This window comes from Furipterus horrens, unplaced genomic scaffold (assembly GCF_987537825.1).
Source record: "Furipterus horrens unplaced genomic scaffold, mFurHor1.1.pri manual_scaffold_1, whole genome shotgun sequence".
Lineage (NCBI taxonomy): Eukaryota > Metazoa > Chordata > Mammalia > Chiroptera > Furipteridae > Furipterus > Furipterus horrens.
In genome coordinates, this window is record NW_028327171.1 from 164,557,238 (window position 1) to 164,574,854 (window position 17,617).

General features: G+C 38.0%; 1 protein-coding gene across 1 annotated transcript in view; it reads right to left on the reverse strand.

The window, feature by feature from the left end:
• The window catches only part of LRP2 (LDL receptor related protein 2), a 195,331-nt gene that overhangs the window by 50,906 nt on the left and 126,808 nt on the right, over nt 1-17,617 (reverse strand). The window contains exons 45-52 of the mRNA XM_090287742.1: nt 15,649-15,774; nt 14,137-14,256; nt 11,276-11,407; nt 9,744-9,945; nt 5,640-5,935; nt 4,074-4,590; nt 2,723-2,875; nt 2,060-2,230 (exon numbers count right to left, since the gene is read on the reverse strand). Of these exons, the coding sequence (XP_090143868.1) occupies nt 2,060-2,230; nt 2,723-2,875; nt 4,074-4,590; nt 5,640-5,935; nt 9,744-9,945; nt 11,276-11,407; nt 14,137-14,256; nt 15,649-15,774 (1,717 nt within the window). The remainder of the gene's footprint in view (nt 1-2,059; nt 2,231-2,722; nt 2,876-4,073; nt 4,591-5,639; nt 5,936-9,743; nt 9,946-11,275; nt 11,408-14,136; nt 14,257-15,648; nt 15,775-17,617) is intronic.

Genomic DNA, 17,617 nt, shown 5'->3' on the forward strand with positions numbered 1-17,617 from the left:
TTTGAAATATTTTCCAAAACATCATAATTGATGGTAACTTGTAGAAAACTTGAAGACTTACTTAGCCTCTATTGATAAGACTACAAATAAGTGACCAGAACTTAGTCATTATCTGGTTCTTTAAAAAAAAAAAAAAAAAAAAAAAATCATTGACCACAAAGTAGTCTTGAGACCTTCCCTTTCAGTTCTTGCATGATCTCTGTATAAAAATCTCAGACATATTTATGAGTATTTTTTGAAACATGTAGAACCACAGCTAGAAGGATGTGATGGCACATCCCAATATGTACAAGAAATGGATCAGATGTTCTATAAAAATGTCTTTGCTTACATAGTCCATGAAATGTATTTCTGGACACAGGTATTGCTACCTCTCCAAGAACTGATCAAGTCAACATGGCTACATGAATATTAAAGGTTCATTCATTCCCAGATCACAGTACCTGATATTATGATCTGACTTTTAGACAGTAACCTATTGCCTGAGTTTTAGAATCCAGCTACAAAAATTTTACCAAAAAGCAAACAGAATATTAAGGAGCTAGAAAATTCTTTTTTGCCTCTAATGCTCCTTAAAATACTATCTATGTATATATTGTCAATTTCAGCTAAACCTAAAATGCTTTTAAGACCAAGAAGGACCTACAAGTCCAAAAGGACAATACAAATCCAACAAGAAAGTGCTGAAGCTTCTTTGAACACCTTGATGCTTTCACTAATTCAAAATAAAATTTTATGAAAAGCTAAACTCTGTGATGTTTCTTCAAAAAGAGAATAAATTAGTATCTGCTACAGTTAATTCTGCAAGGAGAATGCTAAAGATTGCCTTCGTATAAAGACAAGTATCCCCAAAACATCATGTGTCAAAACCCTTATAACCTTCAGCTTTCCAGATCTCCTTTCCTACTGACCCTGAACATATTTAAAAACTAAAATCATTAAGGTAATTTCAAGGGACTGAGCTCAAAACAAGTTTTAGGGAGTAGTAGAGGGTAGTGGCATAGCCTATCAAAACAATCCAGTGTCCTCTGCTTTCCAGGACAGCGGTGGCAAAGAGTCTTTATCACACGTGTCATCTTGGGAAAACTGTAGGGAAATGTCCCAATTCAACAAAAGAGAGTTCTAGGATTGATGAACTTTGTCTCCCAGGAGGATAGGAGACAGCACTGGAATGTGTGCCAGGTATTCCTTCCTTCTCAGTGGCATGTTCCTAACAGAACATGGAATTAGAGAACTTCTAAAATTTCCACATTCACTTTGGCAGCAAAATAAATTTAACAGAATGACAGACTTTTAAAAGGCCTTTAAAATAATCCTATTGAGTTAATAACAATTCCATGCTTTTGAAAGCAATAGGCTGTGTATCTGGGTACCTGCTCATAAATGCTTACCCAGAAGACATTATTACAGTCCAACCAGAACATAATTAGCAATGCCCAAAATAAACATGTACTGGTTGGTTAAGAAAGTGTATTATGTTTCTTACAATGAGAATTTTTCATTAAACAGTATAATATTTAACACACTTTTAAAAAATTATCCTTTTACTAGAATGATTTGAATGCATTATTGTACTGAATAAATGTTAACAGACTCTACCACTACATAAATCTTATCATCGTACTTATCAATAAATGCACCAAGGTATTTTAGGGAAAAATCTTTTCAACACTCTTGCTCTTTTTATTTATTCACATACCAAAATTTATTAATCATGTATTTTGGAGGGAAGAGCAAAATAAAAAATAAGAAATTAAGACAGGTTGAGCACTAAGCTAACTACCATAGGGGAGAGATTACTAGCTCTATTTTTTTTAGATGTAAACAATAAGAAGTGAAAGCACCAGAACAAAAACCTGATCTGTAGGACTTCAAGGTTCATCCTTTTTCTACTGGATCATTCCACAGAGCTCAGTGAACTGCCTACAGGCAGTTTTAGAGAAGAGTGACCTCAAATGACTTCCCATTCTCAGGCCAATTAGAAGCTGCCTGGCAAGGCAAGCCCTGGTGTTTGGAATAAACAGTTACACAGTGTGCTTTATTCTTTTTGTATACGTACTCAATGTAACCCAGGTGAGCATCTGCCCAGTAGAGTAGATCATTGGTGTAATCAATGGTGATGCCATTGGGCCACTCTAACTTGGTAGAGATAATCACAGATTTATTGATTCCATCCATGCCTACTCTCCCAATGTGGGCTTTGTGAGCCCAGTCTGCCCAGTAGACATACCTGTTGGAAGAAACACAAAGGGTTAGCTCCTGAAGCCAAAAGAAGTCAGTAGTCAAAAGACATGGGTCTTCTCCAATTAGAATAAATAAAGTTTACATTCTAAAGAGCTTCTTAGAAAGGAAAGAAAACTAACAGAAAATCATCTAAAAGGGAATGGTATATAGAGAATGCTCAAGAATGAACGTGATTAACTGGGAATTTCAGTGGACTTGGCAGGCAAAGTCCAGTAAAGGTGGGTTATTTTATTTTACCATAATTATTTTTTTCAGGCAGCCAAAATATGTAACTTGAAAAGTGAAATGATGAGTCATGGCAAAGAAAACAGAATAGCTCATGAATATCATTTGAATAAGCCATGCTTCTACCCATTATATTAAACCATTTACCAGGTAGAAAAAGCAGAAGACAAATCCCAGCAAGATATTGGCCTTGAGATAACAGAGGCAGAATAAGGGCATGAAAGAAGAGCTCAAGATTACAGGGAGACAATACCCATATTGAGGGTGAAGGGCAATTCCTCTGGGATTATCAATGCAGAAGGTGTTGTTGGCATCCAAACAGTGCTCCACCAGCTTGCGGCGGTATCGACCTTCAAGGTCAGAGACAGAGAGGCAATCCAGGTGGGCATCCACCCAGTAAAGCTTTCTGAAATGGAGAGCCAGGAGTTACTGACGCAGACATCTTGTTTGTGAAACAGTGCATATTTAACCACCCAACTTCCTATCCAAGCTACCTTGAAATCACACATACAACTGTTAAAAGGCACTTTTCCCCCAGGCAAACAAGGGTAACAGGACAAAGCTAACCTTCCTGCAACGGGACAATGGAAGGTGCAAGAATGTGTGCCACAATTCCCACTTTAAGATGATGTCACATGGGGAATTCTGGGTCTATACCTCATACGAGGATTCTGGCTTTACTTTCTTCATATTTAGTTCTGTTCCTGCAAATCATTCATTGCTATGCTTTTTGACACCTAGTAGGGCTATAAAATATTCATATTCACATAGTCAATATTTTATTCATTATTCAGCAGGCACTTGTTGAGCACTTAAGGCAGGTCAGCTACTATTCATGTAGAACTAGGGAGCAAACTCCCCACCCCTCATTTTAGGATCTTCATCCTTAAGGTGATCAAATAGAGAAGAAGCAGAAGAGTCCTCTGTAGGTCTGACTATAGCACTATTAGCAGTATACATGCCTGCAGCTTCATTTCTGTTAACCGCAGAGCCAACTGCTATATGCTGCCAAGTTTCTGGCAGCGTCAATATTCAGCAGAGGTGTTAAGAAGCATGGCTGATTTGATAAAGTTTAACTAACCCTTGCCTACTTTAAGACCCGCAGTTTCCAGAAGGACTATGCCAGAAGTTTCAGGTTAGCCTTTTTCTATTTCATAACCAGCCCGGGCTGTGAATGACTAGTGTTGTAAGCAAGCCTGTGAACTCAGGAAAGCAGGGGCTGCTCTAGACCCCTAGTACCTGGCACAGCACCTGACATGAAGCAGTTTCAAATGACTGAAATTACCAGTGAATGCATGAGTCATCCCTTACCCTCATCTCCAGTTAATTGAATGGCCAAAAATAAGTGCTCTTTTCTCCTTTGTGATGTCCCTCCCCCAAAAATAATAGTTCAGAGTCTTAAAATCACTAGATTTTAGGCTCTATGGTATCCCATTTGAATATCACGTATACAACAGGGAAAAAAACATGCAGAAGCATTAATTAAACATATCCACATATTAAGCAAGTTGAAAAAGATCATTCTCTGTTAAGATAAAAACATGTTTGTTTGTTTGTTTGTTTGTTAAAGTTAACTTTTAAAAAGCTACTCAGTGTTTTCTCACCTGGCAACCCAGTCTACAGCCAGACTTTCTGCAGCTGGTAGTTTGTGCGTCATGATTGTCTCCCTATTTGTCTTATTCAGAAACATTCTCTCAATGGCTTTTTTCTCTATATCAATCCAGTATACTCTCTTTTCTACTCGGTCAAAATCCAATGCCACAGCATTGCCCAGTCCTTGCAAAATGAGGGAGTAAAAGGAACCATCTATAGTCAGATTTCTCAAATAGTAACGGTTGCTAAAAATGAGATAGGGCTCGATGTTGCTGTTCTGCCGGCAGCTCTTTCCGTCCGGTTCTCGGATGTAGCCTGGGGCACACTTACAGATGTAAGAGCCCATTACATTCTCACACTTCTGGCTACATACAAAGGGCGTCTCCTTGCACTCATCAATATCACTACAAGTCCGCTTGTCAGACATAAGCTTGTAACCAGGACGACAAGAACAATAGAAACTGGTTAAGGTGTTTGTGCAGTTTTGGTCACAGCCACTGAGTGAAGGGTCATCGCACTCGTTAATGCCTGTAGATAAAAGAAAGTTATTAGAGAACCTAAAATACCAACAATGGATCCACCATGATGATCCAAAGTCAATATTTCCATTGTAAAGCACTAATTCTTAATGAATCATGCTTAAAAGTAGACAACAGGGATTTCTCAAGGCTACAGATTATTCAAAAGTCAATGTTTTCTCAACTTCCTCCCCAACTTAATCTCTCACCAGTGGTTTTAACAACAAATAAAACTAACAAGCTTAAGCTTCACTTTGAAACCTTTACCTGCCAAACGTCTTTTAACTGATAATTTTTTAAGTGGAATGGCAGGAGAGAGGAGAAAGGTAAACAGAAGGAGAGACCTGGCCAGTGGGGTGCTGGTTGAACATGCCTCCGCTGGGAGCAGGGGGGTGGATACCCCAATATGTAGCATCTTCAACTTCAGTGGTGCGACTACTTGCTCCATGGCCAGTTTCAGGGCCCCAGTGTGACAGCACTGGGAAGGGATACACATATTTGGCCCTCACATGATGGCATGAGCCGCCTAGCACTCCAACTCCAATGAGTGTACCTGTGGCTCATCTGTGATATGTGGCTAAACTCACACAAAAACTACCTACACTGGGAGGAGAACGTGTTCTTATTAATTTTAAGTTTTATAAATTCTAGAGTGGTTTCTTGTAGGGGTTGGGGTGAGGGGGAAGTTAAAACTCTCCCCGTCAGTCACCTGAGGATGAAAGTGAAGAATGGGCTAAGAAACCCTAGCAGAGGGGCAGTTCAGGCAACAAGTCATTCCAAGGATTCAAAGAGAATTACTGTTGTCTGCCTTGTTTAACACTGCTGTTAGGTCCTGACGTCTGCCTTTGCTCATTTCCTGTTCTCTGTAATGAACTGCCTAACTGATGAATAAGTCCCTGTATAGCAAGTAATTTTTGCCTTTGATAGACAAGAAACTGAAATTTGGGGGTAATTTTCTACCTAGAGGATAGACTGGAAACTCCTAATAAATCATAAAGGATTAAGAATCTATATTCAGTCTCCCCATTTTCCTTTTCCTAAATCCTCTGTTATACTCACCACATGCTTTCTCATCACTGTTGTCAAAACAGTCATCTAGGTGGTTGCAGACTTTCACCATATCGATGCAGTTCCCATTTTCACACTTGAACTGATGAGGGGGGCACGTGGTTTCTGGAGTATGGCACAGGTGCTCCAGCTCATCAGAATCATCTCCACAGTCATTTTCCCCATCGCAGACATAACCCTTATAAACGCAGAACCCATTCTGACAGGCAAACTGATTCTCATTGCAGGTGGAGTATGAGCAGTCCCTCTCGTCACTGTAGTCACCACAGTCGTTGTGCCGGTCGCACCTGTGCGATGAGACCCAGTACAACTCTTGGAGAAGTTGACAAGTCTCAATTATCTTCTCTACCTGAATGCCAGGTCAACTTTTTCAATAGCATGATTACCAATGTCATTATCCTCTCCTCCCTCAGAATCTTCACCCACCCCACCAATCTCCAGCAATAAAAGAATATACTATTTCACATTCCACACAACTTTCCCAGGTGCTGGTTGCTACCATTGGAAATGTAGGTCTAGAGTTGTTTAAACAATTGCATTCATTTTTCTCCAGTTGATAAATTAATTAAATACAACTTTTATAATTTTTATATTCATCAGATAATGAGACAGCTTATGGGCACAAGAAATATCCTGGGTAGCCATGTGGTAGAAGTGTCCATACTCAAGTAGATAGTCATAAGATGCATGCTATATATTATAAATGATAAGATTATTAGTAATGTCCTATAAGAACACTTGTCTTCCAATTGAAGTGATGTTCGCATTAGCAGTCCTGTTACTTCCAACTTTCATTGTAATATTCCTGCAACCTAGCAGGAGATGTGAGTGGTAATGACAATGGGGAGGAAGAAATCTGGTAGGCTAGCATAAACTACTGAAAAAGGAAAAAGGCGTTTCCTAGATCTATAAGCTATCTTGGACCTAACATTCCTAGGCATCATGAAGACAATGTAGTTTCCTGTAATCCCATGAGCCAGGCTATTCTTTTTTTCTCTACATTATTACAAGATCTCATGAAAGTCATAATTACTGAAGGGGTCTTCTTAACAGTAAAAAAAGAAGAGAAAAAAAAAACCCTCATCTTAAGTCTAATACAATCTTCAGTAAAGGTAGGCAAAACTAATGGTTGACGATTGATAAAAGAATTTACTATGGAGGGCATAAGAGTTGGAAGCAGAGAATTAAAAGACACTAAGGCATCAGCCATGGCTGGTGTAGCTCAGTGAATTGTGTGCTGGACTTTGAACCAAAAGGTCCCTGGTTCGATTCCCAGTCAGGGTACATGCCTGGGTTGCCAGCCAGGTCCCTGGTTGGAGGCATGCAAGAGAGGCAACTGAACGATGTATCTTTCACATGTCAATGTTTCTCTCCCTCTTTCTCCCTCCCTTCCCCCCTCTCTAAAAATAAATAAATAAAATCCTTTAAAATAAAATTTTAAAAAAGACATTAAGGCATCAAAGCAGAATGTGGTCAATTTTACAACTCATCTATGGTCAGGTCTTCTAATCAGCATTCCCATCCACAAACCTAGGACACTGTCAATGTGATTTATACCAAAATGTGTACATGTAACTGTAAAGAAAGCTGTGATCAATGCAAGCTAGCTCAGCCACATCTGGTTCCTGGGAGCTACTTAATTCATTTCCAAAAGATTTAATATACCATGCTTTCTTTACTCTTGTTTAAATGCAACCCAGGAGGGAAAAGTAAGTCATTTAGGTAAGCAAATCACCAGGTTTTTAGACACAACTGCATGTCAGTATTTCAGTGAGCTGCTCACAATTTAGTCTTATCGAGATTCTTCAGCAGCATCAGTAATGAGCCAAGAGAAAACAGTCCATAGGAAATATGATCCCCCACACCACTGTACCAGACAGACAGGGAGGTACATGTTCTGCTAAGCACGCAAGAGGATTCACGTTCACAGGGTGCTTAGTGGAGGCTACGGGCACTTACAGCAAACAGAATTTGGAGCTATTTAGACCCTATAGCTCAGGTTTCCAGACGAACAGTCTTTTTTCTCTTCTGCCATAGCCCTTGTCAAAAGCAATTCAGAAAGCTTGGTGGGGAAAAAAGAGAGGGAGGGAGGGAAAAGGGAAGAAAAGATGAATGAAATCAATAAAAGTCTGGTAGGGTAGGTAAGTCAGCTGCTAGATCATAGTAATAATGAAGGCAGAGCTCAGAAAACTCAGAAAGGGAGTGAAATCACCTAGATCAAATTTAAGACCTGACATAATTCTATTCCCTAGAGCTTATGCCTAGGTTTTCAGAATATATCCGAGACTAATGATGCTAAGTATTTACTGGGTTTAGAAAAACCAAACCAAGTATCAGTACAACATAACTCTTGAGCAAGTAGGGAAAAATATAGATAAAGATTTATTCACTTCCTCATACAAAGACTTAAAAACCTACAGATCACATCCAAATCAGTTAAATGTAGACAGACCACATTGAAATGCAAGTTCACTAAAATAAAAATAAAATTTAAAAAAAGGAGACAGCGCCTGAATGTCTTCAGGTTGTCAATACTCAAACTGCCACCTCCCGGCAATGGGCTTCATTAGGGGGGGAGTCATCCCCCAAGAGCACATTTTCTGGACATTTATCTACCACTTTAATCTCTACCGTTTTTTAGTCAAAATGTCAAGTCCTTGCTCCTTCCACATCCTTCACAGCTGCCTCAAGCCCACCATCAAGAGCACACGATTCTGCCCCCTGCTGTATCCCAGCAGTACCTCGGGGCCTGTGGAGGGGCTGCCTGCCCCTAAGCCCATGGCCCCAGATGCCCTGCTGCTCTGATCTTGTGCCAGCTTCATAGATATGTTCTCCTCCATCCCTACCAGCCAATAGTTCTCGTTGCCTCATATGTCCTTGGCACACGCAAAATCTCTTCTTAGCTCCAGGTCCATGTGTCTGAATGCCTAATACATATTTTCACCTCGGAAAGTCCTACTACATCAAACTCACCTTCTGCCTGGAGCAAAGTCCCTCCTGGACTCCCCTACTTTTATTAATGCTCTTACTATTCTCTTAGTCCGTCAGGATTAAAACCTACACATCATTTTCTTCTTTATTTTCCTCTGTATGTAAAAAGTTGCTAAGCAGGGATAGTGAGAGACTGAAGCACTAAACAACAGAAACTTTTATATGGCATTTGTCTTTTGTCACCTGGTTTATTTCACTTAGGGGAAAAATGGGGACAACTGTAATTGAACAACAACAACAAAAAATTTTTTTTAATAAAATTCCTAGTTGCAAAAAAAAAAAAAAAACTGAAACATTTAGAATGGTCCATTTTGAATAAAACTGTGAGAACTCAAACACCAGATTATTACAAGAGAGGTCCCCAAAACTGGCAGGCTGTGAGCTCAATCGCTTTGACTGACACAGTGTTAGAAGTTTAAAATTTGTTTCCATCATTGAAAAATCAGAAAATTCGTATGGAAATCCAGAGTTCCAACCTCTTTCAGACAGAAGAGCACAGACACTCTGGCTCTCCCACTGCGCCTGCGTGATGCCGGCCGCTGGAGCCCACGCTCTGGGCTCACCTCCCCTGCCCCTCCCGGTTGCCTCCCTGACTCTGAGCCTAACTGCCAGGCTCCATTGATCATCATTCTTACACTGTTAGTTTTCTCGTAGCACAGAGAAGACAGTGAGGCATTTCTTATCCCCATGCCAATATTCCAAATCAAAAACCAAGAGGGTCACCTGCTTCAAAAAAAATGTGCTTACATCAAGCCCACATCATTCATCTTTCCAGCCCTCTGTGCAAGGTCACATGTCACTCATGAGCCCTAAGCACTTTCATCTTCATAAGCCCCTTCCTTCACAAAAATATGGGAAATTCTATGTAATGGCAACATTGATATAAAGGCAGGTATGTATACTAATATCACATAATAAAATACTTTCTTTGATTTAAAATTCTCTTTTTTCCCTTGTGATTTTTTTAAAAATCTAAACATTTCATAGCCCACTAAAAGTCCCCTGAGCCTTAGGCACTGATGCCACCATGCCTAATGGATAAGTCAGCTCTACCCCAATGGGTAGTTGAGGTTTAGTAGGAAATATTTTTAACCCCCAATTCACCTGTAGGAGTCCGGAACACACTGCCCATTACTACAGGTGAAATCATTTTCGGAGCAAGACCCCCGGGTGCAGTTCTGTCGCTCATCATAGCCATCTGTGCAATCCGCATCGCCATCACAGACCCAAGATTGGGGAATGCACCTCCGAGATGGAGGCACATTATTTACACAGAGAAACTCAGAACTCGAGCAGTTGTGTTTCTCTGAAACAAAGCACACAAGAATGAGAAACCACATGAGAGCTCATTGTAGCAGTCGCATTCTTTCTGACCCATTATTTCTCTTGTTTTACATTACTTAACAGTCTAAGGGTAAAAGGAAATGGGGAAACAGGTAAAAAATTGATTATGGTAATGATAGGTCATAATAATAAACCTCCAAAAATTCCATTTTAATTGCTTTGGACCTTGCATTTTTCAGAAGAAATAAACATAGTAAAAACCTCATTTGGTTTTCCATAAAATTAAAATATTTTTCCCCTTAGGGCTTCAGAAAAAAAACTCCCAATTTTGAAAAAAAATGCCTTACATTTGGTGACATTTTTTAGTTTACAAGTGTAACCATACAAACACACATGAGACAGGTACTTTTATGTGAATTATACAGATGAGAAAATTGAAATTCAAAATGGTTACTAGATGGCATGAAGTCACAGAATCTTTTAAAAAGCTAGGGCTTCAAACCTAGGTCTTTTATTCCCCAAACTTAGTACTTTTTAAAACTACATTATAGCTACCACCCTAAGTAGGAACAGGGTATACAGGAGGAACATATATCAACAAGAGTTATCAGAAACCATGACGCTGTTAGGAAAGAAATGAGATATAAGCATTAATGCCCCAGAATAAAAGAACACGTATTTTACTTAATCTCACTGTGGGCGAATAGGAGACAAAAGAAAGGGGGCTTTAGTGAAGGGAGGTGGGAGAAAAGTACATGCTTCGGTCCATGTTTGTGCAGCTGCCAACCACCCATTTCAGGGGACTGAGTATATGTGGAGCTATGGACCCCCAAAGTCACTGACGTATGAGGTTATGATCAAATGCAAACCTCAGGGAGCCATTGTTTTTATTTTTCTACCATGGAAAGACACTTTTCTGAGACACTTTAGCTGAGAGTTGGTATAGAAAATGGTGTTTCATAGTCTGTTCAATAACTCTTCTCCAAATAACAGCTCTAAGGTAATAGATGAAACTGGAGGCATAATTAATTGCTACACTGTTAAAGATGTTATTAATGTTAAATGTGGCCAACTGAGTTCTCTTTATCTGCTCTAGAAATCTGGGACATTATTTCACTCAGCTAAATGGAAGAGAAAGAAAATAAAATTTAAAATCATTTTTCATCAGTTAAAAGCAAAGTACCTAATAGCAAACAATTCGAGAGTGGAAAAGTAAAGATAACTTTCTATCAGTGTGCCATTCACTTAAAGAGGAATCTGCCTGACAATCATACTCTCCAAAGATGGAAAAATAAATCTAGTGAGTTTCCCTGGAATGTGCCTTTGCCAAGGAATTAACTGGTTTCCCTTACCACACTGATGTCTTTCATCCTCGTCACTCATGTCCCCACAGTCATTATCACCATCACAGATCCAGTCTGCTTGGATGCACCTCCCATTGTCACACTTGAACTCATCACTTAGGCATGTTGACTCACTGTACACTGAAAACAAAAATAAAAAGCATTCTTGTTGAAGAGAACACTTGCAGTCCGAAAATCAGGCAAGAAGCCTGCTCTAGCATGGATTGTCTACAACACTGATACAAATTCTTTAATCATATTCCCACATGTTTCTACTAACCAGAGACACATAAACTAGGAACCCCATAAAATTAGGCCAGGGCAAAAGAAATTTTAATTTTTATCTACCAAAAATACAGCACAAGGATAAGAGTAAGAAGAGACAGGATCTTTCGTAAGCTGGTAAAAGGAGCGTAGTAGAAAGGGCCTTTTAAGGAGACATCTTTTTTTTTTTTTTTTTTTTTTGAAACAACAGTAACACTTCTAGAAATCTAGCCCACAAAAATCTTCCCACACATGCACAAACAGGTTCCTAAAAGAAAGGTGAAGGGTTTCGAAACAGGCCTCTTTAAGACGTGCTTCTTTGGCATGTGGGCTATTTTGAGATGAAGGCAATCAAGATCCTATGGGCTCAAGAGAAACTTTACCTCACCCTTAAGCAATTTAATTGGGAGGCCTTACCCATAATAAGAGAATGCACCAGAAATAACATTTTGTGACCTATATATAAGGCAGAATAAACTAATTACCAAATATCTGCTCTTCTTATCATCCTGCAAAGGACCTTCCGCCCCTCTGAAGCCCCAAAAAACCTTAGCTCTCATCTTTGGTTCAGAATTTCATATATGTCTCATTTTTATCTTCTGTCCCTGAACCTCTCATTAATTATAGGGGTATCTGACTCTATCATGTATATGGAATGCCCACACATATGTATGTAATTAAATCTGGTTATTTTCTGTTAATAACCTGTACCATGTAAATTTGATTACTCGACCAGCCAAAATAACCTATAATGACAGAGAAAAATTTCTTCCTGTTCCACAATGTTCATTCCAGCATTATTTTTCAAAGTTAAAAAAGGAAATTACCTAAATGTCCATCAGTTAGGAAAGGGATAAAAATATATGGAACATCCCAACTGTAGAGTAATATTTAGCAGTGCGAAGAAATAAGGAAGACCTGTATTTGTTAACATGCTGACAAGATGTTTTCAGTTAAAAAAAAAAAAAAAGTGTGGAAAAGAGCAGAAAAATACATATAATAAGATCCCATGTGTGTTTTAAAAGCTATCCATAAGGATGTGTAGACAAATGTAAGAAGAAACCCACCCTTAATCGTGATTATCTCTAGGTAGCGAGAGTGTTAAAGAAGAGTGAAGACATGGGAAGGAATTTTACTCTCTTGTATACATCTCATTATTTCTTTAAAATAATATCACTGCATATTGTGAAAATGTATTGATATATAGATTCTGTGTTTATCTTCATTTAAATATGTCAGGCAGTTGGTACAAATCGCTATTACTATGACTTTGTTTCCCATAAATATGGAGACTGTTTATTCTTCATATATTTTAACCAATAGTTCATATATTTGAACCAATTTCTAATACTATTCTACTCACATTATTTCATTTATGAATCCTCAAAACACTATGTGGCCTTTGTTTTCTACAAAATTTTCAGTGTTGGTGGGGGGGAAACACTTGGCAAAGGACTTCAAATAATTACTCTCCAACTATTAGTCACATAATTTAAACCTGGGAGAAAACAGGAATTCTCTGAATTCAGCTGTAAACTATGCAAATGATCCTAAGAAAACATCCACAAAATAAAAACTTTTATATATGATAGTATTTGCTACAGTGATATTTATAATAGAGGAAAAATGTGAGCAATCTAAATGCTTAAAATAAAGGCAATTAACTCAATGATAATCAGTGGAATATTATAGGGACATTAAAAAGGAACATAAAGACCATTATAATGTAATATTTTAATCAATAAAACACATTAAATCTGAAAAAAAAAAAAAAAAAAAAAAAAAGACCATTATAACAAGGGTCAGCAAACGTTCTCTTAACCAGCTAGTTATTTTAGGCTTATAGGTTATGTGTTCTTTGTCTCACCCACTTGACACTGCCATTATAGCACAAAAGCAGTTATAGACAAAATGTGACCACCTTCTACAATAATAAAACTTATTTTTATAAGATAGGAAGTCGGTCCATGGCCATAGTTTGCTGACTGCTATATAGCAATATGATTTGAAGATAAAGTATCAAAATCAATGTAAAAAATTTTATCTGTGTATTTTTACAATTATGTAAAAAAAAAAATGCATGGCTATAGATTAGAATTTGCAAAGACAAATAGCAGCCTCCAAATATACAAACAAGCACAAACATCTCCAGGAATACAAAAGGGTCCCTGGAACGTCTTAGAAAGCTCAGATGGCATGAGACCTTACCAAAAGCTGGCAAAGAGGCAGAAGAGGAAGAGGATATGTGCCCATAATATGCCCCTTGCCCATGTATGTGATGTTCCCAATCAGTTTTGTATCCTCCCACAGCCTCATGGGTCAGAACTCAGCCAATTCAGAGTCAATCAAAATTGAGTTCTATAAGCCAGGCACCATATTAGGTGCATCACCAACATAATCTCCTTTTATCTGCATCAAACAGCAGCCTCCGTGTCCTGACAGCAACCCACACCATGCCCTGCACTGAGTGGTTTCAGCATCTCAGCGGAGAGCTGCAGCAGGGAGTGCAAACATTCAGCAGCCATGACTGTCAGCTGCGCTTGAAGGAGCTGGAAGAGTTTCTCTAGCTGCATCATAACGCTTTTCATGCTTGTTCACTCTCTTACCACAAGTCGCAGGTTCATCAGAGCCATCAAGACAATCTCTTTCTTGATCACAATACCAATAGCTAGGAATACACTGTCCAGAGGTGCAGTGGAACTCACTGCTGCTGCACGTGTGAACAGCTGTTAGAGGAGGGAAAGAAGGAAAAGCCCATGAGCACAACAGCAGTTTATTCCCATCAGCCTTAACAACTGCCTGTATCTCTGAACTGAACAAATAGTTGCCAAGAAAGGAAGACCGAGGCCTGGGAAATGGACTCTTGTATGTTCCCTTTCCGTGGTAAGGAAGGAATATGGGGGAGAGAGAAGGCAAACAATACTACCCCAATTTTCTGGAATATTTTTTTCCTAGATTCCATAAATTCAAAAACAAATTGTATTTGTTAGAAATACCAAAGAACTGTTCTTTTAATACATTAAATCACAACTATGTAAGAGAAGATTTGCATCTATGTTATAAAATTAAATGAATTCTATTGAAATAATCAAAAGCAAAAACAGCAATACGACCATATCTGAGCTCCCCACCCCCACAAAACATTGAGCCATGTTAGACCATGATTCTAAAGAGTTAGCAAAGTTCTGCTCTAACTCATCCTTGTTACATGGGGCCTTTATGTGAGTAAAATGATTCTTCCTATGTTTAAATATTGGTTCTTTTCTTCAGTAACCTTAGGTAGCCCTGGTCAAATGTATTTTCTAAATTGTTATGTGGGTACAAACCAGAATCAAATCTTACCATTCTTTTGGTGATAAGGCTCCCTGGCTCTGGCCCATGATATCTGACAATTTGCCAAGGGGGTGGTGGGGGTAGGGGAGAGACTGCTAAGGAAGCAGAAGTTCCTAAAAGATCAGCAGTAACTCCAATCTGTATGTCCCTATCTGATGGCTGTATCTGAACTCTCCTTCTTCTTGTTGCTGTTACTACAACTAACTCCTGTTCTTGAACTATAATCTGGACTGCTGACAATTATAAATTCTTAAATCATGTATTTATTTACACTGATAGTCTCAAAGTTACCGAGCTTAAGAAAGGACCTTTTAATTTGAGGTACAAATATAAGAAACTTTTTGACTGAACCAAATTGCTAAATATGAATGAGAATTTCTAAAATTTAAATATATTTAAAATTAGAAAAATTGTTTCAGTTACTAATGGTCACTACAATCATATTAAGAGTAAATGTAAGAGCTTAACGTGCAAATTCCGACTGAAGTCCTGAAGACAAAGGGCCTTCAACTCTGGGAGAAATGGCTCTGTAACTGTGGGAGGTTATGTACCAGAGCAGGTCTCTGGAGGAAATATTTGGAGTCCGGTCTCCAGCTAGGGAACAGAGAGAAGGGACTTCTTATGCCTCTTCAATCACATCCTAAAATAATTGCCTACTGCATCTACTTACAATGGCAATTAGGATGACAAATTAAAATTTACCCAAATACCTAGGCCATATATCTTTGTATTAGCTGAAAATATGCAACCCTGGAACCACAGAAAGAGAAACAGGCTTATATTACCGCAAAAAGTAGGGCTTTCATCACTCATATCTCCACAGTCATTGTCTCCGTCACACAAGTAAGAACGGGGAATACAAATATTTGTAGAGTGACACTTTGTGAATCCAGACTGGCAAGTGCGATCAGCTTAAAAAAGACAACCAGATAGACATTTGGAACATATCCACCACACAGACATCATAAAGAACATCCATGTTAATGAATCTATTGCAGAATTTGAACCACCAGAAGGGAGTCATTTTCAAAGCTATTACAGAGGCACGATCCATGACACTTAACTTATACCACAGATTCTAGAGTAAAAAGAGATGTTTTCAGCTGAAACTGCAGGGAGAGGCAGGGAAGCTTGCTTTGTAGTTTAAACCATTTTCATTACTTAATAAGATCAACAAGAGTCCCAACTCTTCATTAAAAAAAACTATGGCATATACACACAATAAAATAATATGTAGTGATAAAAAGAAATAAAGATCAATATATTTTGATAAGGAATGATGATTTGATCTCCATTATTAATAGTAAGAAAGCACAATACAAAGAGTAGAGTATCTTCTGTGTAAGAAAAACAATAATGTGGGGAGGGATGGGGGCCATATAGAGACAGATATGCTTATATTAACAACAACAACAATAAAAAAATAATGAAAATTGTCACCTCTATGGATAGATTGAGAATAGTATGGAGGGAACAGGATAGAGGGGGAAAGGCCGTAAGACTTGTGTTAATGTACCTTGTGAAATAATTTTGACTTTAGAATGATATATACCATTTTGAATAAATAAAAATAAAATTAAAATGAAAAATAAAGGCAATTCCTAAAATTTGGAAATAGTAACAAAAATAGTTAATGGTGAATCAAATCGATAGCATAACCACACAGAGAAAAAGAATTCAAATGACTTTAATACCAGGATTTTGATGGTATATCCATAGAGGAATATAATCTGAAAACATGGGGACATATAGTCTTAAATTACATTTAATAGATTTATTGGTAGTAGTATTATTTGTGTTTATTTTTAAGTTATTTTAGAATAAAACAAATAAGTAATTATGCTTTGTCAATAGAAATCAAGATTTTAAGCTTAGAGAAGGAAGAGCCATGATTATAAAATCTAAGTAAAACACCTATAATCTTAATTTAAAATGGAAAAGTAGGAATAGGGTACCCCCACACCCTGGTAATTTTGAAATACCACAAAGAAATAAGTCTAAGTAACTAAGTGGTTACTTCCAGGTCTGTACAAGTCTAAATTATGGATGACTGAATAGGTCATGTCAAAGTTACAGAGCCAACTTAGTAGGGCTCCTGCTGGCCTGAGGTTAAGAGAAAAAAATTAACACCAAAAAAGAATAAATTCACAGCATTAAAACTCATAAATTATGTAAAAATCTATGAGTTTAATATAATACTATAAACAAAACAAAAACTTAGTGCTCATTGCTCACCAACTCATTTCACTGAGAATTGACATGTACAGGGAAAGAACCAAGCATCTGTCCTGCAGACTTGTATGTCAGGGTAACATAGTTGATAAGGGAAGTTTCTTCTTTATGGACATTCAGCTAATAAATGTGGAATGACGAACAGAATTTTAAAATGCCTATTTTATAATAACGAATTTATGGAACAACTATCTATGGATGTTAAAACCATTGGGTAAATGGTTGATGGGAACTTCCTAAGGGAAGATTCAGGCTGACTTCTAAATCCACTAATTAATTTTATCACTACCTAAAACAGAACAACCAGGCATTATGTGCCTCATGGTGTGATGCAAGAGGAAATTTACAGTTCCACCTACGTAGTATTCTACCCAAAGTATTGAACCTAATGTACTCAAACCTCTACATCTAAATTCCAGTTAGTAAGAAATAAGAGAAATTAAATAACTCAATTATGCAATTAGTCAAACCCAGATTGTGGGATATTCCACAAGAGAAATCAATGGCATGCCCCCAACTGGG